At 35.2% G+C, this 21,286-nt stretch overlaps 1 protein-coding gene across 1 annotated transcript in view; it reads right to left on the reverse strand.

Moving 5' to 3' along the window:
* Window positions 1–2,111: 2,111 nt before the first annotated feature.
* LOC121381635 (vacuolar protein sorting-associated protein 41 homolog) overlaps window positions 2,112–21,286 on the reverse strand; it is a 65,533-nt gene continuing 46,358 nt past the window's right edge. The window contains exons 16-27 of the mRNA XM_041510970.1: window positions 20,466–20,558; window positions 16,105–16,232; window positions 15,016–15,063; window positions 14,208–14,346; window positions 12,731–12,781; window positions 11,757–11,949; window positions 9,886–10,026; window positions 8,408–8,544; window positions 7,995–8,094; window positions 7,144–7,188; window positions 6,563–6,651; window positions 2,112–2,742 (exon numbers count right to left, since the gene is read on the reverse strand). Of these exons, the coding sequence (XP_041366904.1) occupies window positions 2,677–2,742; window positions 6,563–6,651; window positions 7,144–7,188; window positions 7,995–8,094; window positions 8,408–8,544; window positions 9,886–10,026; window positions 11,757–11,949; window positions 12,731–12,781; window positions 14,208–14,346; window positions 15,016–15,063; window positions 16,105–16,232; window positions 20,466–20,558 (1,230 nt within the window). The 3' untranslated portion in view covers window positions 2,112–2,676. The remainder of the gene's footprint in view (window positions 2,743–6,562; window positions 6,652–7,143; window positions 7,189–7,994; window positions 8,095–8,407; window positions 8,545–9,885; window positions 10,027–11,756; window positions 11,950–12,730; window positions 12,782–14,207; window positions 14,347–15,015; window positions 15,064–16,104; window positions 16,233–20,465; window positions 20,559–21,286) is intronic.

A 21,286-nucleotide genomic window follows, 5' to 3' on the forward strand; every position in this document is an offset into this window, starting at 1 on the left:
ATGCGCCAACCAGCACATATCACAGCCTTTGTTATACCAGTCATAGTGCATTGGCTGGAATGAGAAATAGCCTAATGGGTCCACAGACAGGGATCGATCTCACCACTATGAAATGTATGAACAGAAAAGAATATTGAAGAAAGAAAAATAAAGTAAATTTAAAGTTCTATTTAAGTGTTGTAAACCGCCATGTTTATGAAAAGAACCATGTTAAAACACTTTTATTACATCTTAAAATGGGACTTAAAAGCAGGTAGCACTGTGGCTCAATATACTATTTTCTGTACTCAAAATGTTTTATTAGGAGTAAGGTTTTTTTTAAATATTGTTTTCTGTAAACAGAGTAACATGACATAATGTTTAGAATTTTTTATTTATATTTAAATTAAATATTTCTTTGAATTGTTATTTATATGACATAATTATTTTCATTTTGTTGAACAATGACATATTTACAATTTATAATGTTAACTTTTTTCATTAGATATTTTTGTATATATTAAATTATTTATTTGATAATAAAAACACAGTGCTTTATGATCATGTAATTTGTTTGTATTATTTTTGTTAAAGAAACGAAATATGGTCCATTGGTTGTATAGTCACCTATCTGTAATACACTGGAAGTGAAGGTTTCAGAATATATCTATACCAGCTTATATTAACGGTAGTTAATAACTTTTTGGGAAAGTCTCTTTATGAGTGCAAGAGGGTAAAGTATTCACCTAATGCATGGTCAGTCATAGATCCCCGTCATTGGGCCCATTGGGCTATTTCTTGTTCCAGCCAGTGCACCCCTACTGATATATCAAAGGCTGTGGTATATGTTACCCTTTGTGTGGGATGGTGCATATAAAAGATCCCTTGTTACTCATAGAAAAATGTAGCAGGTTTCCTCTCTAAGACTATATATCAAAATTGCTAAATGTTTGACATCCAACAGCCGATGATTAATAAATCAATGTGCTCTAGTGGTGTTGTTCCTCATCTCGGCACTATTTAATATGTGACTGTGACATCTGGTCTAGAGCATTAAAGGAATGCTTAAGCAAGACTATTGTAATGTCAGGAATTAGTCTTAGAACCAGAGAAACAAATCTGTGGGATGATAAAATAGGCATGCATTGCAATGTTCTGCAATAATATACCATCCAAAATAAACCACCATTGTCAAATGGCTACACAAGTCAAACTAATCATACCATGTTTTGTCCATGCATTAACCTACGTACTGAAATGATCGTGTTTTCTTAGTTAATTGGTCTATGCTGTTAGTTGCCTCTACCTTGATTCCTGAAAGGTAACCAGACGAGCCAATTAATTGCCTCCGTCTAGACACAAAAATACATATCGGTATTATGTAATATTACCTGTCACCCCTAAAATGGTAATGGACATGGTTTATTACTGTAAATAGTTCCGTAAAACTATTGATTAAATAGACTTTCCCATCTAAAATCACAGAACTGACCAATTACAGTCCCAAAGAAAATAAAATTATCACTTTGGTATCATGGGTTGTCATTTTTGATCCAACGTAGCATACCAATAGGCCTAATAGTTTACATTTTTCCTTTGGTTTATTTAACAGAGAAAAATACTATAACACCATTTCGTTCCGTTAATGCAACTTGAAATATATTTAGTTAAATAGTTAATTATATTATCACGTCATTTATGTGGTTTTACAAGTTAGGTTGATCAAAGAGAAGTGCCTTGTCGTAAATTACTTCTTTTGTTTACACTGTGCATACAGGAGTTGGTCAGAGTTGACGTGACTTCACCCCAAGCTAGATTACCGGAAATCTCGAAAGGAAAAGAAAATGGCTGCTCTCAGTTAGCAGGAATAATCACAGTTTTTTTATTAACTCTAAAATTATGTGGTTTTTATTTGTTAAAGTGTCAGTATGTGTTGGTGGTCCAGGTATGCATCCACACTTAAGGCTCATGTTTGAGTTTACTCACCCTTTAAAGAAGAAACCTGCTACTCTTATTATCGATTAAGAACAAGACCTACATTATATGCAATTTCAACAACATACAGGATAGCATAACATTACCTCTGATAACATAATCGCATAACACTGGTTACATAAGACAAAACAAAAACATCTGGTGAGCTTTAGCAAGCCCAAGGAATGACAGTTTAATGTCTAAAAGCTATTTTACGATGACACATTGGACTTGAAAAAGCCACTTTTATTTCACTTAATTTAAATTACATGCACATCATCCAGTCATCTTATTTACATCTAAATGACCAACTTCATACATTCTCCTTCAAACAGCTCACTAATTTTACAAGATCTCAAATTTGTCTTTCTTGTCGTATTAAATTCACGAAATCTCGAAAAGTTAATAAAAGAATACACAGAAGTGTTAATTCTATTCTCTGTCAAATTTTAAGTACACAGAAGTTTCTTTTCGAATGAATACACATTTTCACTCTGCAAAGATACAGATGTCGGGGGAAATACTACTCAACATCCATGGCCGGACATTTCTCAATATAGACCTCTAGAGTAAAGTTTTGTTCTTGTGAGCCAAGTCAAATCACCTCATGAAGATGGCATCCAGAATGAATTGTTCAATATTCCCTTGATTAGGAAACAAAACCACTTGAAAAAGTGTCCCCATCCAGGATGAATGACTTCACACATTATTTTTTGTCTTCAATCATTTTACAAAGTGTTCTCGTGATCCAGGTCCACGTTTCTGAGTTGTGCAAATTTTACAGCTTTTCTATAACATAATAAAATATTATATTTAATAATAAAAAAAATCTAACATTGCATATATATCTTCTACATATTAAGCATTTTTGTCATTGTGCTTAAATTAATATGTTTACTGTAAAATGTTATTCATTCATTAAATTGCACTAGCAAAATGCATTTTTGTGATAGTAGAAAGCATTAATGTTTTAATTTCTTAAATATGGGTGGTAAAATACTAACCACATTAGGCTGTTAATATCCGAGTAAACAATTAATTGATGTGAAAAGTACTAACCACACTAGGATATTAATAGTCTCGTAAACCAGAGCTCATCATGTCCTTTGCCAAATTCGCCAATTGCTAATTTTCATACAAAGAGGATACATTTAATTTTTGGCTAAAAAAATTCTTTAAATTAGCCACTTTTGAATAATTTTCAAGGAAATACTCTATATATGTGAAAATAGGCTCAAAATAAATTTGTTCCAATGAGAGCCCTGGATTAAACAGTTAAAATATGGGTGGTAATACTAACCATAGCAGGCTGGTAATAGTCTAGTAGACAGTTAAAATATGGGTGGTAATACTAACCACGTCAGGCTGATAATACTAACCACACCAGGCTGGTAAGAGTCTAGTAGATAGTTAAAATATGGGTTGTAATACTAACCACACTAGGCTGGTAATAGTCTAGTAGACAGTTAAAATATGACTGGTAATACTAACCACACCAGACTGGTAATACTAACCACACCAGACTGGTAATACTAACCACACCAGACTGGTAATAGTCTAGTAGACAGTTAAAATATGGCTGCTAATACTAACCATGCCAGGCTGGTAATAGTCTAGTAGACAGTTAAAATATGGCTGCTAATACTAACCATGCCAGGCTGGTAATAGTCTAGTAGATAGTTAAAATATGGGTTGTAATACTAACCACACTAGGCTGGTAATAGTCTAGTAGACAGTTAAAATATGACTGGTAATACTAACCACACCAGGCTGGTAATACTAACCACACCAGGCTGGCAATAGTCTAGTAGGCAGTTAAAATATGGCTGCTAATACTAACCATGCCAGGCTGGTAATAGTCTAGTAGACAGTTAAAATATGGGTGGTAATACTAACCACACCAGGCTGGTAATACTAACCACACCAGGCTGGTAATACTAACCACACCAGGCTGGTAATAGTCTAGTAGGCAGTTAAAATATGGCTGCTAATACTAACCATGCCAGGCTGGTAATAGTCTAGTAGACAGTTAAAATATGGGTGGTAATACTAACCATGCCAGGCTGGTAATACTAACCATGCCAGGCTGGTAATACTAACCATGCCAGGCTGGTAATAGTCTAGTAAACAGTTAAAATATGGGTGGTAATACTAACCACGTCAGGCTGATAATACTAACCACACCAGGCTGGTAAGAGTCTAGTAGACAGTTAAAATATGGGTGGTAATACTAACCACACCAGGCTGGTAATAGTTTAGTAGACAGTTAAAATATGAGTGGTAATACTAACCACACCAGGTTGGTAATACTAACCACACCAGGATGGTAATAGTCTAGTAGACAGTTAAAATATGGCTTGTAATACTAACCACACCAGGCTGGTAATACTAACCACACCAGGCTGATAATACTAACCACACCAGGCTGGTAATAGTCTAGTAGACAGTTAAAATATGGGTGGTAATACTAACCACACCAGGCTGGTAATACTAACCACACCAGGCTGGTAATACTAACCACACCAGGCTGGTAATACTAACCACACCAGGCTGGTAATAGTCTAGTAGACAGTTAAAATATGGCTGCTAATACTAACCATGCCAGGCTGGTACTAGTCTAGTAGACAGTTAAAATATGGGTGGTAATACTAACCATGCCAGGCTGGTAATACTAACCACGCCAGGCTGGTAATACTAACCACGCCAGGCTGGTAATAGTCTAGTAAACAGTTAAAATATGAGTGGTAATACTAACACCACCAGGTTGGTAATACTAACCACACCAGGATGGTAATAGTCTAGTAGACAGTTAAAATATGGCTTGTAATACTAACCACACCAGGCTGATAATACTAACCACACCAGGCTGGTAATAGTCTAGTAGACAGTTAAAATATGGGTGGTAATACTAACCACACCAGGCTGGTAATACTAACCACACCAGGCTGGTAATACTAACCACACCAGGCTGGTAATACTAACCACACCAGGCTGGTAATAGTCTAGTAGACAGTTAAAATATGGCTGCTAATACTAACCATGCCAGGCTGGTACTAGTCTAGTAGACAGTTAAAATATGGGTGGTAATACTAACCATGCCAGGCTGGTAATACTAACCACGCCAGGCTGGTAATACTAACCACGCCAGGCTGGTAATAGTCTAGTAAACAGTTAAAATATGAGTGGTAATACTAACACCACCAGGTTGGTAATACTAACCACACCAGGATGGTAATAGTCTAGTAGACAGTTAAAATATGGCTTGTAATACTAACCACACTAGGCTGGTAATACTAACCACACCAGGCTGGTAATACTAACCACACCAGGCTGGTAATGCTAACCACACCAGGCTGATAATGCTAACCACACCAGGCTGGTAATGCTAACCACACCAGGCTGGTAATAGTCTAGTAGACAGTTAAAATATGGCTGGTAATACTAACCATGCCAGGCTGGTAATAGTCTAGTAGACAGTTAAAATATGGGTGGTAATACTAACAACACCAGGTTGGTAATACTAACCACACTAGGATGGTAATAGTCTAGTAGACAGTTAAAATATGGGTGGTAATACTAACCATGCCAGGCTGGTAATAGTCTAGTAAACAGTTAAAATATGGGTGGTAATACTAACCACTCCAGGCTGATAATACTAACCACACCAGGCTGGTAATAGTCTAGTACACAGTTAAAATATGGCTGGTAATACTAACCATGCCAGACTGGTAACAGTCTAGTAGACAGTTAAAATATGGGTGGTAATACTAACCACACCAGACTGGTAATAGTCTAGTAGACAGTTAAAATATGGGTGGTAATACTAACCACGCCAGGCTGGTAATAGTCTAGTAGACAGTTAAAATATGGATGGTAATACTAACCACACCAGGCTGGTAATAGTCTAGTAGACAGTTAAAATATGGGTGATAATACTAACCACACCAGGCTGGTAATAGTCTAGTAGACAGTTAAAATATGGGTGTAATACTAACCATGCCAGACTGGTAACAGTCTAGTAGACAGTTAAAATATGGGTGGTAATACTAACCACACCAGACTGGTAATAGTCTAGTAGACAGTTAAAATATGGGTGGTAATACTAACCACGCCAGGCTGGTAATAGTCTAGTAGACAGTTAAAATATGGATGGTAATACTAACCACACCAGGCTGGTAATAGTCTAGTAGACAGTTAAAATATGGGTGATAATACTAACCACACCAGGCTGGTAATAGTCTAGTAGACAGTTAAAATATGGGTGTAATACTAACCATGCCAGGCTGGTAATAGTCTAGTATACAGTTAAAATATGGGTGGCAATACTAACCACACCAGACTGGTAATAGTCTAGTAGACAGTTAAAATATGGCTGGTAATACTAACCATGCCAGACTGGTAACAGTCTAGTAGACAGTTAAAATATGGGTGTAATACTAACCATGCCAGGCTGGTAATAGTCTAGTATACAGTTAAAATATGGGTGGCAATACTAACCACACCAGACTGGTAATAGTCTAGTAGACAGTTAAAATATGGCTGGTAACACTAACCATGCCAGGCTGGTAATAGTCTAGTAGACAGTTAATATATGGGTAGCAATACTAACCACATCAGGGTGTTGATAGTTTATTAAACAGTCTTCGTGAAATGAGTGTCGACAGTAGAAGACCACCATATTGCTGGCGTATCGCACATCTGGAAAGAGACCACATTTATACAGTCAATCATGGTTATCTCCATTATCTCGTCAGCTCAGGCAATCTTGAGGTCAAGAAATGGTCTCAAGGCATAGTTTTTTTCACCAACAACGATTACATTTATTTTGAAACTACTGATATCTCAAGTTATTTGGTTCAGTTATTTCAACATCAAAACCATGTAAACTTTTACCTGCAAGAACTGTTATCAGTACAAAATATGTAGTTAACATTTAACCCCCACCCTTCCCATCACTAAAAGACCTAGTTAAGGGTATTTATAATTATGTTTGACAATATGAATTTTTTTAGCTTTGTAGAAAGTTTATAATATAATTGTTGGCTAACAGATGTCAGACAGTTACGCATTTAATTTTATACAGGTGCTCCATGTAGGTGCATTTAATTTTGTTTTCTGTTGGCTATATTATATAATCTATAGGTATAACTAGTAATTTTATTATATAGAACATTATTTCACCATACTTACCATTTACAATTAACTGTTCATGGCATATCTGACAAACTTGAAATTCTGAAAATAATGCATACATAAATATTACATTCATTCATTTCAACTTATTTTCATGCTTATATCCAATTAAGGTTCAAGCACGCTGTCCTGGGATGTCTGTCCAGGACAGTGGGTTAGTTCTTAGTTCTTAGTTGTTAGTGAGAGAAATGAGGGTGTAGTGGTCTTACACCTACCCACTGAGTCATTAAAACTCGCTCTGGGTGGGAGACGGTACCCGGGCTGCGAACCCTGTATCTACCAGCCGTATGTCCGATGGCTTAACCACGACACCACCGAGGCCAGTTATTACATTAAACATTTTCAAATGTTACATAACTATATTAGTAAACACAATATACTAGAAAGGGTTTATTAGTTCACTCATTAATTCACCCTTATTTGACCATTATTTTAAAATGAATAACTTATGTTAAAAACATCTTTCAAACATTATGCTGAGTTTAGGCCGTCATTTACCAAATATCTAAATCTGAAGAATAAATATGAACTGGTGAATATTTCTTTGTTATTAATTCACCAAAAAGCTACTTTGAAAGCTGTATGTCCTTTGTAGATTTATCATCAGTTTATCTGTTCAGAAAACTAAAATTGCAATTTGACTACATATTTTATGACAAAATTCACCAAATTGCTCAGAATATTTTATCCAGCTTAAACCCTAATCATAAATATAATATGAAACGAGATATACAATTATTTACACACACTAGCATTTAAGTTTAAACCTAAAAGTCAAGTTTTGTTACAAGAAAATTGATCTTAAATGTAACAGTCTATACAATACTGAATTATTATTATGATCATACCATCTACATAAACTGCTTTCTTCTGTGTTTTCACAAGTCGTTCCATCAGATTGAAGCTGTCAGCCACCAGAATACGGCGACAGCCTTCTCTCAGTGAGATCTGTAAATATTACAAAACAATATATTGGCAGGCTTTCACGGCTGTTTGACCCACTGAATTTAATTTGTCTAATACTACAATTACTAGTCGGAACAATTTTTTTATATTGTATTTATTGAATTAGAATGAGGATATCTATGTTGTATATAAGAATTTGCAGATGTTAATGCTGGTTTTACAGAGGCAAATATCCGACAAAAAACCCTCAATTTGTGACAGTAAAACCAGCATTAATGTTCGCAAATGGTAACATACAACATAGTTTTCCCCTAAATCGTGTACAGTCTTAATAACAAACAAATGATGTGCAAACCTGTAAGTTATAATCCTGGAGAATTTTAACAAGCGAGTCTCGAAGACTGGGTATCTCCATTCCCATCCGGATGTGGTCTATCACCTTGATTGGTTCTATGTGGGCTCCAACATTCTGCAGCAGGGCTGTGATGAAGTCTGTAAGAACAGGTAGACAGATTATTTAATAGTTCACCTCCAATCAAAACATTACGGGTGGGAAATGGTGACTGTAAAAAAAAAAGAGGAAATCTAGAGGGGGTCCCGGAAATTCTTGAAAACCTAGGTTAAAATCTGAGCCATCTGACACATTTTAGAGAAAAGGACAATTAAAATGTGAGGAAACGCTATGTTCCATGAGAGGAAAACAGCTGATCCGAGGAAAATTCCTACCCCTGAAACATGGTACATCTCTTTACACATATTTTCTCCTTTTTTCTTTTTTTTTTAATTCGCAGAATCACTATTACAGAAAAACCTGTCCCTAACCAGGACGTATGTATGTATTATTTGCAGAAGGGACATAACTAATATTATCCATATTAAATCTGGTTGTTATGCAAGTAGCCTTTTATAGTAAGTTAAATTTAATGTGTATTTGTTTATTTAATGAGGTATTCTATAAACAGATCCTTATGCACTTAGTCCATGAAAGAATTGATGATTAAAATTACCTGTATAGTTGGTTGATATACAATGTACCAATTATAGCAAGTTCAAATTAATCTGGGGTTTTTTTTTACCTTAATGAGTCATTCCATAAACTGAAGCTTAAAAGGTTTATCCATGAAATACTTGATAACTAAAATTACCCTTGGCAAAAGCTGGTTGTTATACAATGTACCTTTTAGAGCAAGTTCAAACTATTAAGTATTAAAAAAAAAATTAATGAGGTATTTTATAAAGTGATGCCTACGGGGTTTGTCCAGGGAATACTTGATAATGAGTATTTTAAAAATTAATGAGGTATTTTATAAAGTGATGCCTATGGGGTTTGTCCATGGAATACTTGATAATGAGTATTTTAACAATTAATGAGGTATTTTATAAAGTGATGCCTACGGGGTTTGTCCATGGAATACTTGATAATGAGTATTTTAACAATTAATGAGGTTTTTTATAAAGTGATGCCTATGGGGTTTGTCCATGGAATACTTGATAATGAGTATTTTAACAATTAATGAGGTATTTTATAAAGTGATGCCTACGGGGTTTGTCCATGGAATACTTGATAATGAGTATTTTAACAATTAATGAGGTATTTTATAAAGTGATGCCTACGGGGTTTGTCCATGGAATACTTGATAATGAGTATTTTAACAATTAATGAGGTATTTTATATAGTGATGCCTACGAGGTTTGTCCACGGAATACTTGATAATGAGTATTTTAACAATTAATGAGGTATTTTATATAGTGATGCCTACGAGGTTTGTCCATGGAATACTTGATAATGAGTATTTTAACAATTAATGAGGTATTTTATAAAGTGATGCCTACGAGGTTTGTCCATGGAATACTTGATGAGATCGTCCCACAGTTCTTCATCCACTTGCTCCTTACAGAAATCAATGGCATGGTCAACATCACCAAGACGCTCCATGATCAACTGGAGAGCTTGTTTTACGTTACCCATACGTCCTGGAATTACAAATATATATCACCCATATGTCCTGTAACAGCAAATATATATCACCCATATGCCCTGGGATTAGAAATATATATCACCCGTAAGTCTATGATCAAATGGAGAGCTTGTTTTAGGTTACCCATACGTCCTGTAATAACAAATATATATCACCCATGTCCTGTAATTATAAATATATATCAGTATTTATCACCCAAACATCCTGTAATAACAACTATTTTACACACAATACATCATGTAACAAACATGTCCACTACCGAGCCAGACAAATTTTCCAATTTTCTCCTAAATTCAACAACGATCATAACTGTGAAAAATAGGTAAATTACCATGAAAGTCAAACTTGATTTTTAACAGAACATGATAAAGCTATACTAAAAATTTCAGTTCAATATCTTGAGGCATTGCCAAAAACAAATCCGGAAAACAAAATTTCATATTTCCTAAGGTTTCATATCTCCTAAGGGCATAGGTCCTAACTGTCAAAAATATCCGGAAAACTATAAACAGACAGAAGAACGGAGATGAAACTTATAATCCCCACCAGTTGGATGAGTATGGGACTAACAAGATTTATCATGCAACCATACTTCCTATGACCTAATAACCCCCATCTGATCATTCTAAGTGTTAAATTTTACATCACTTCCTGATAACATCTTGATTGCTAGCATAACTTTAGTGTCACAAGGAAATGAATTTTGTGCATGACAGTGAAAAATACAATGGTTTCTTGATTAAGGGGTTGCTTGATACCAGGTTATTATGTGGTTATTCGGCTCTGTTCGATAACAGTGTAACAAACAAAACTCACTTGTTACACCTTGCCAAATAACCATAATATCAAACCATAGTAACCTAATTTTCTATATACATCATGTAATAACATAATTATGACATCTATACATCAAGTAATAAAATATATCACATCCATACATCCTGTAATTTCAAATATACCCTGTAATAACAATTTTTTAAATATATTACATCCATGCATCTTATAGTATAAAATATATCACTTCCATAAATCCTTGTAATAACAGAGATCACATTAGTATATCATGCAATAACAAATATATCAGATCCTTACATTCTGTAATATCAAAAATATCTCATCCATACATACTGTAATAATACATCATACATCTTGTAATAATATAGCATTCTGTATAAACAAATATATTATATCCTTCATGCCACAATAAGAAATATCCATGTAGCATGTAGAAGAAAACATATCTCACCCACTTAGCATGTATTAACAAACATAACATCCATACATAATAATAATAATAATAATAATAAAATATATCAAATCATTACATCAAGAAATGTCAACAATCTCAGTTATCTAGTTGTTATTTATAGGATATTACACGAGCTTTCATTTAGTATCATGTTTATGTCCCGAGTGAAATAATTTCATGAGAGACATAAACATACTACAAAATGACAGCGAGTTTAATATCCTATTTATTACCCATAATCTTAATTTATATCTCTCATCTTGTTTCATTGACGTTCCTGACAGGTTGTAGTACGCCAATCGATGACGTCATCATGTGACGTCAAAAGTGTTATGTCCACTTGGCATTCTAGTGGGACGTATCACTTTGATATGTACCAAGATATTTTTAACCATATGGGTAATAAATTGCGTTATTATCTGCCTTATTAACATGGGTATCAAGACTTAAAGGGAATACAAAGATGATATTTATACCTAACAAAAAGACTTGTTCTTTGTGGAAATCCCTTGCCTCACACTCTTCTAATGCCATCTGTAGAGGGTAAGACTCACTATGTCGGAGAAAGGGAAGTAACTTTGATCGGTCAAACTCGGCATAGAGTTGAACCATTTTGCCATGATGCTCCTGTGCCAAACTCTTATCCTTTTGTATCAGCTGATCTAAATACTGAAATACCAAGCAATATTGTCATCTATTTATTTTCAAATTATGTACAAATTACAGGAAAAGAGGTGAATGAATTTCACTCTACCAACATTGTCCCAATCATATTTGGTAGCAATAATCCAATCAGCACATCGTAAATCCTTTTATACAAAATCCTGGAACTGATCTTGCATTATGAAAGTTTTAAAACAAAACAGTCAACAGCAAGCATCTTTCTATTAGGCCAAACAAAATAAATTTCTGGTCTTTGGTCAATGTGTGTCAATTTTGACCCTCACGCATCAACATGGTGTTTTTTAAATTTCCTGTGGTATGACGTCAATTTGTACTGGGCTTTCCTTGCTATGACGTAAAACCACATCTGGAGCCAAAATTTAATCATGCATGAACTAGGATGTGGATTCTGATTTCAATTTAAATATGCCCCTTATTTCAGTATCAAATACCTTTTCTGTGCAATCCATGCGCTTAAATTTTAATTTTCTTTAAAAGCTGCATCGCAAAATCAATTCTGGAATTTTGGTCTGACCAGAGACCTACACTTTTCCTTTTGGTCTTTGAGGGAAAGAATGAATGTTTAACGACACCCCAGCACAAAAATACATCAGCTATTGGGCATCAAAAAATGGTGGCTAAAGGGAAAGATGCATGCTCTGCAAATGTTCTATTTTCACATTAGTCCTAAAACCTGATTTGCAACATGGCATGTCAAGTAAAATGTCCCACTTTGTTATAAAGGATTCAAATGTAAGTAGTAGTATTATAGGGTTGTTTTGCTTACCACAAATAAAAACTCTGTTGTCTTTTCCAATTGCTGAACAACTTTAGCTACCTACAAAATACAAAATAAACATGTGTTTACACTACAGAAATCTGAATCTGATTTAAGTGAGTGTACTTTAAACCGATATTTGTTATTTTACTTGTTTAACGGATTAGTTGGATAGACGAATGGATTGATAAACCAAGGTAAGCTGATGGATGGAGGGAATAGATGAATAGAACAAAACGACAGATGGAGTGATGGATGGATGGATGGATGGATGGATGGATGGAAGGAAGGAAGGAAGGAAATGTTTTATCTAACGATGCACTCAACACATTTTATTTATGGCTATATGGTGTTGGACATATGGTTAAGGACCACACAGATATTGAGGGAGGAAACCCACTGTCGCCACTTCATGGGCTATATTTTTCGATTAGCAGTAAGGGATCTTTTATATGCACCATGACAGGATAGCACATACCACGGCCTTTGATGTGCCAGTCATGATGCACTGGCTGGAACGAGAAATAGCCCAATGAGCCTACTGACAGGGATCGATCCCAAACCGACTGTGCATCAAGAGAACACTTTTCCACTGGGCTATGTCTCGCTCCTGGATGGAAGGATGGATGGAAGGATGAATGGGTGGACGGACGGACGGATGGAGTGATGGATGGATTAATGGATGGATTGAAGGATGGATGGATGGATGGATTAATGGATGTGTGTGTAGATGCATGGATGGATCATGTGTGGGTGAATGGATGGATGGATGGATGGATCATGTGTGAGTGGATGGACGGATCATGTGTGAGTGGATGGATGGATGGATGGACGGACGGACAGACAGACGGATGGATGGACGGACGGACGGACGGACGGATGGATGGATGGGTATGGATGGGTTTGGATGGGTTTGGAGGTTTTGGTGGATAGATGGATGGAATTTAGATAGATGGATGGATGAGTTGGATAGATGGATATATGGATGAATAGATGGATGAATGATGGATGGATAAATGAGAGAATGAATGGGTAAATGATTGAATGGATGTTTGAATGGATGTGTGGATGGATGGATAGATGAATAGACAAATGAATGGATGGATGGATGGATGGATGGACGGACGGACGGACGGACAGACGGCTGGACGGACAGATGGATGGATGGACAGACGGAATGAATGAATGAATGAATGTTTAACGACACCCCAGCACAAAAATACACATAGGCTATTGGGTGTCACAAATGGTAAGTATATGAAAATATTATTTATATATATTTATGTAAAACCACAGTGTAAGGAGATGTGGGGGAAAGTATAATATTAATATAATATATATCTTAAAACTTTGTATAGAAGTCAAAGTGTTTTAAAAACTTTACAATTTTAAAACACAAAAAGATGGATAAACAGATACAGTTATGGATGGACATGGTGGAAGTTTGAGTGTATTCTAGAATATATAATGAGGTGTGTTTACATACTGAAACTTTATCAGTGTTGTCGATGAGCATTTTAACTGTCTGGTCTTGGTCAAATTTCATCAGCTGGATGATCTTGTCGCTGATGGAGTCAAACAGGTTGTGCTTGTAAATCAGCTGGAAAACATCCGGGTGTTGTAACCTGGGAACGGGAAACAGTACATTGTAAAAAATGCCACAAACATTTAACACTGAGACAAAAACATTTTTAGTTTTTGGACATTACAAACATGGATGATGATGAGATGAAAGGAGAAGCTGCAGTATTTTGACTTGACAGGGCCGTGCTCCACGCTTGCTGTCAGTTGAGCTATCTCGGTATCACCCGAGCCCGGGGTAACAGAACCTGCAGTGTATGCCAGGTAATCATCCTTCATGTGGGATCATACACTTGGGAGACACACCTATAATCACACCTGTCATGTCGGTGAAACTCAGTATATGTGGCCTTATATCTACCCATTAAGCCTTTGCGGTGCACTCACTCTGAGTTGGAGCAGGTCTGGCAGTAAAATTCCCCATTGCCTCAGGTGGGATATGAATCCAGTAACTACCAGCCTCAAGTGCGATGGCATAACCACGACACCACCGAGGCTGGTACAAATGTATACAACTTACTAGACACCAACCTTTAACAAAACTGATAGTATATTACAAAGTGGAGGGTTTGTTGTAAGAGATGGGAGTTTTGTTGATGTCTTCTGTTGATTAATAATGCTTTGTTTATTAACAATAAAGTTACAAATGTCAGTAAAGAAAAATATAAAATTAGTAACGTAATTATGGTGAAAATAGAAAAGTAATACCTAACCTGAGATATATGGCAAGGGCTTTATCAAAGGATCGTTGGTATGTGTATCTGAAAGAAAATCAATTGAAAGTGTTCACAGCTTTATTAAGCATATAAATACAAAGTTGCCATACAAACTTTTTCATCTTTAATATAGCAAAACACAATTTACAGTAATTTACCCTCCAAACAAAATTGTATAAACTTCAATTGTTATTTTGTTGAAAATTAAATTAAAGCTACAATGTTTCACTATACAGTAATATATTGCTTTGTTAATTAATATTGAAAAAGAATGTCTTTTATCTTTGTCTGAATCAATTTAACTTTTTTGTCTATGTAAGTATTGCTATTTGTCTTTCTTTTTCCCGATCTCTAGCTTTCTTTTTGTCATTCTCTCTCTCTCTCTCTCTCTCTCTCTCTCTCTCTCTCTCTCTCTCTCTCTCTCTCTCTCTCTCTCTCTCTCTCTCTCTCTCTCTCTCTCTCTCTCTCTCTCTCTCTCTCTCTCTCTCTCTCTCTCTCTCTCTCTCTCTCTCAGAATAAATAAGCTGTTTGAGTAGACATTAAATATCTGAATGTTGTGAGGCACCCGTGCTGCTCTCTCTTGTTAAAAACATTGTTCTGAGTTTGTGGCTGCTCTTTAGGGATTACCGCTTACGGTAAGTCTTTTCAGATACATGTGCAAGTGAGGCATTTACTTTTATTTAATACATTTTCTTGGGAAGCATGACTCGAACCCACTATAAACTTCACTTGCCAATACCTAGACCCTCCCTTGCTAAAATCCTGCAAATGCGCCTGTTTTTTAATGACAAAAATTATTTATTAAACACATCAGGCTAATGTTTTTAGTAGTTCAAGCTTCAATGTTTTTCATTTTATTTTTTTTGCAGATATAAAATTTGTAGAAGACAAAATATAATAATTATACGACCAACTACAAAAATTATGACTAGAAATACTTTAAATATACTGATATTCCAAATAAAATCTATTTAACATGTAATTTTATTTCTGAAAGTGGCTCCAGTAGCTGGAAACATCATACAATGGCAACAAACTCAGGACATATAAATTGTCAAATGTTTCAACAAGGGAGATAATTCTTACAGCTGTCCCAAGCTCTGAAGCAAAATGCTGTTGTTGCGGTCAAAGTCAAGTCGGGTCAAAAGAACATTGATAATTGTTTCAATGTTGTAAAGATCCTGAGGCCATCCTTTTATCAACTGGTAGAACCTCTGAAATAAAAAATAAAAAAAAACTTTTTTCTCATCCATCACATATACAGTAAAGCAATAATGAAGTACAGTAAAACCTTTTATCAACTGGCAGTACCACTGTAATAAAGCAAGAAAGAAATGTTTTATTTAACGACGTGCTCAACATATTTTATTTACACTTATATAACATCAGACATATGTTTACGGGCAACACAGATATTGAGAGAGGAAACCCGCTGTCGCCACTTCATGTGCTACTTTTTTCGATTAGCACCAAGGGATCTCATATATGCACCATCCCTCAGACAGGGTAGTAAATACCACAGCCTTTGATATACCAGCCGTGGTGCACTGGCTGGAATAAGAAATAGCCCAAAAGGGCCCACCGATGGGGATCGATCCCAGACCGACCGCGCATCATGCAAGCACTGTACCACTGGGCTACGTCCTGCCCATCACTGTAATAAAAGACCAAATTCTCTCATCCATCAGATGTACAGTAAAGCTGTTCAGATAATCAAGCACAGTGAAATTCTCTCATCCATCAGATGTACAGTAAAGCTGTTCAGATAATCAAGCACAGTGAAATTCTCTCATCCATCAGATGTACAGTAAAGTTGTTCAGATAATCAAGCACAGTGAAATTCTCTCATCCATCAGATGTGCAGTAAAGCTGTTCAGATAATCAAGCACAGTGAAATTCTCTCATCCATCAGATGTACAGTAAAGCTGTTCAGATAATCAAGCACAGTGAAATTCTCTCATCCATCAGATGTGCAGTAAAGCTGTTCAGATAATCAAGCACAGTGAAATTCTCTCATCCATCAGATGTACAGTAAAGCTGTTCAGATAATCAAGCACAGTGAAATTCTCTCATCCATCAGATGTACAGTAAAGCTGTTCAGATAATCAAGCACAGTGAAATCTACTCCAGTCATCAACTATGTTAAACAGCCACCGGCTTTAACAGGCTATCTTATTATTATCTCAAAACACCTAATGTGGTACAAACTGACCTGTATTAAACAACCACCTGTCTAAAAAGGTCATCTTACTATTTTCTCAAATCAGATAACATGATACAAACTGACCTGTGTTAAGCAAACATCTGTCTAAAAAGGTCATCTTACTATTTTCTAAAATCAGTTAACATGATACATACTGACCTGTGTTAAGCAACCATCTGTCTAAAAAGATCATCTTACTATTTTCTCAAATCAGTTAACATGATACAAACTGACCTGTGTTAAGCAACCATCTGTCTAAAAAGGTCATCTTACTATTTTCTCAAATCAGTTAACATGATACAAACTGACCTGTGTTAAGCAACCATCTGTCTAAAAAGGTCATCTTACTATTTTCTCAAATCAGTTAACATGATACAAACTGACCTGTGTTAAGCAACCATCTGTCTAAAAAGGTCATCTTACTATTTTCTCAAATCAGTTAACATGATACAAACTGACCTGTGTTAAGCAACCATCTGTCTAAAAAGGTCATCTTACTATTTTCTCAAATCAGTTAACATGATACAAACTGACCTGTGTTAAGCAAACATCTGTCTAAAAAGGTCATCTTACTATTTTCTCAAATCAGTTAACATGATACAAACTGACCTGTGTTAAGCAACCATCTGTCTAAAAAGGTCATCTTACTATTTTCTCAAATCAGTTAACATGATACAAACTGACCTGTGTTAAGCAACCATCTGTCTAAAAAGATCATCTTACTATTTTCTCAAATCAGTTAACATGATACAAACTGACCTGTGTTAAGCAACCATCTGTCTAAAAAGATCATCTTACTATTTTCTCAAATCAGTTAACATGATACAAACTGACCTGTGTTAAGCAACCATCTGTCTAAAAAGGTCATCTTACTATTTTCTCAAATCAGTTAACATGATACAAACCGACCTGTGTTAAGCAACCATCTGTCTAAAAAGGTCATCTTACTATTTTCTCAAATCAGATAACATGGTACAAACCGACCTGTGTTAAGCAACCACCTGTCTAAAAAGGTCATCTTACTATTTTCTCAAATCAGTTAACATGGTACAAACCGACCTGTGTTAAGCAACCACCTGTCTAAAAAGGTCATCTTACTATTTTCTCAAATCAGTTAACATGGTACAAACTGACCTGTGTTAAGCAACCATCTGTCTAAAAAGGTCATCTTACTATTTTCTCAAATCAGTTAACATGATACAAACTGACCTGTGTTAAGCAACCATCTGTCTAAAAAGGTCATCTTACTATTTTCTCAAATCAGTTAACATGATACAAACTGACCTGTGTTAAGCAACCATCTGTCTAAAAAGGTCATCTTACTATTTTCTCAAATCAGTTAACATGATACAAACTGACCTGTGTTAAGCAACCATCTGTCTAAAAAGGTCATCTTACTATTTTCTCAAATCAGTTAACATGATACAAACTGACCTGTGTTAAGCAACCATCTGTCTAAAAAGATCATCTTACTATTTTCTCAAATCAGTTAACATGATACAAACTGACCTGTGTTAAGCAACCATCTGTCTAAAAAGATCATCTTACTATTTTCTCAAATCAGTTAACATGATACAAACTGACCTGTGTTAAGCAACCATCTGTCTAAAAAGATCATCTTACTATTTTCTCAAATCAGTTAACATGATACAAACTGACCTGTGTTAAGCAACCATCTGTCTAAAAAGGTCATCTTACTATTTTCTCAAATCAGTTAACATGATACAAACTGACCTGTGTTAAGCAAACATCTGTCTAAAAAGGTCATCTTACTATTTTCTCAAATCAGTTAACATGATACAAACTGACCTGTGTTAAGCAACCATCTGTCTAAAAAGGTCATCTTACTATTTTCTCAAATCAGTTAACATGATACAAACTGACCTGTGTTAAGCAACCATCTGTCTAAAAAGATCATCTTACTATTTTCTCAAATCAGTTAACATGATACAAACTGACCTGTGTTAAGCAACCATCTGTCTAAAAAGATCATCTTACTATTTTCTCAAATCAGTTAACATAGTACATATCTATATTTTTAAAGCTATCTTAGCACTTTGATATCTTAAAACCATTGTAGGCTATGACGTCACTATGGTACGTTTTACGATATCATAGTGCTAAGATAGTTTTGGAAATCTCAAACCAGGTTTTTATCCTCCCTTAGGTTGCTATGTGGCATAGTTTTGACTGTAATAATAAAACGTTTAAGTAATGGATTTTTCACTACGGTTCCTGTAAAATACACTATTTTTTTTTTTTTAAAGGGACAGACCCTAGTTTTTAAACACTAAGGCATATTTTTCACTTAGACTCTAGTTTCAACCCGTAAAAATGGACACTAAGTTTGGTTAATTTACAAACCTGTAACAAATTTGGATACAACAGAGTGAAACATGAGTCTGTGAAGTTGAAATACCCTTAAAAATAGACTCCATAACCATTACTTTTCAGACACATGTGTATTTTTAAAAATACGAAAAATGCATTTTGTGGAATGAGAAACACCAGGATGACCAGAAAGACTTCGCTTGTCCAGAAATGGATAATCTAAACAATAAAATACAAGTAATGTTTGATTTTAGTGATCATAAACGGCTCTAACAGTGAAAAATATGCCTTAGTGTTTAAAAACTACGATTTGTCCCTTTAAAATGACACAATGTATCCTCCAAAGAAATATTGGTAGTTTAACAAAACCACCAAACAAAATTAAAAACTGCACCTTTAAGAAGGGTATTCTTTAAAGTCTATTTTCATCAAAATAAGTTTGATGAACTGGCATATTTATAACGATAAAATAACTGTCTAAGAATAATGCTAAAAATCATTTTAAAAAATTGTTATTGAGTTTTAAGCCAACATCAATTCATATAACTTTTTTTTTTTAATTGGTAAAGTCCCCCCTCAAAAAGTTTCTCAACAAATTGCAATAATTTTTTACACATCAAATAGCATTTTTTATATCGAAATGAAGGCAAATGCTGGAACAGAGCTCTATGATAGGCAATTGCATCTGTACTAGTAACTTGATACATGTATATACAGTACACACAAAAGGCAAACTGCACACACAGCTGTCTATCTTGGCTGCCCATCTGTTGGCTTTCATCCCTGTATGAAAAGAAATGCAACCTATACAGTTTACTGGTAATTTAACAGAGTTACATGAGTCTTCTTTTAGTGCAAACAGACTGTACATGAAAGCCAAAATGTCCATGAACACGATAAAAGTACTGATTACCTGTTCATCGGTGTGAAGAAATTCATTCAGCACCATCTCATAAACAGCTGGACTCAGTTTGGGGTCTTCTCTCGGTAAATAAGGAGCAATTGCCTGTAGTTAAAAAATAAATAATAACAGGGCTGGCTCTCGGTCAGCAAAACATTTCAGAAATCCAGTTATTTTCTAACAAAATATCAACTATTTTATGAAATTATATCGCCAAATTAAAATAAAATTTGCCAAATGATCTTGAAATTCGCAGTTGGTGAATTTGGCGCTTGCCAGAGCTAGGCCTGAATAAACTAAAACTTTGGTGTTAGCCATCATTTTCACAATGGGTTAGCTGACAAGTTTGTTGGGGTTTTTTTTGTGGTAGCACAGCAAGTGTTATCTTTACCTCAGTGACAAAAATGAGGGCACAAAGGTAAAACCGGCAGCAAGCTTGTGTGTTTGGTTACTAGAAATTGAAATACAAAACGTTTGTAAATGTTTCACAAACCATCAATCTTGAAACTCTTCTAAACCGCACACCCTTGGGACCAAGTAAAAAGTCTGGTTTTAAGAGGTATCCGGTTTATTTAATAAGGGGCTGCGAAAAACGTCCAGTTTTGAGACAATTTCAGTTTACAGAGGTTTCACAGTATTTAGTACTTTTTGCAGTAACAGATACATATATAACATGGAATGTATGGGAAGTGCACAGTGGAATACCAGGTAAGGTATCCCTGCATTTTTTGTTGACAATGTCCAATTTTATGGGCACAACAGTAAATAAGGAGGCCAAACAAGGCACTTTCCGTCAGTAAAATTCAAACCCAGCTTTGGAAAGCATTTATTGT

The sequence above is a fragment of the Gigantopelta aegis genome, chromosome 9, assembly GCF_016097555.1.
Source record: "Gigantopelta aegis isolate Gae_Host chromosome 9, Gae_host_genome, whole genome shotgun sequence".
Lineage (NCBI taxonomy): Eukaryota > Metazoa > Mollusca > Gastropoda > Neomphalida > Peltospiridae > Gigantopelta > Gigantopelta aegis.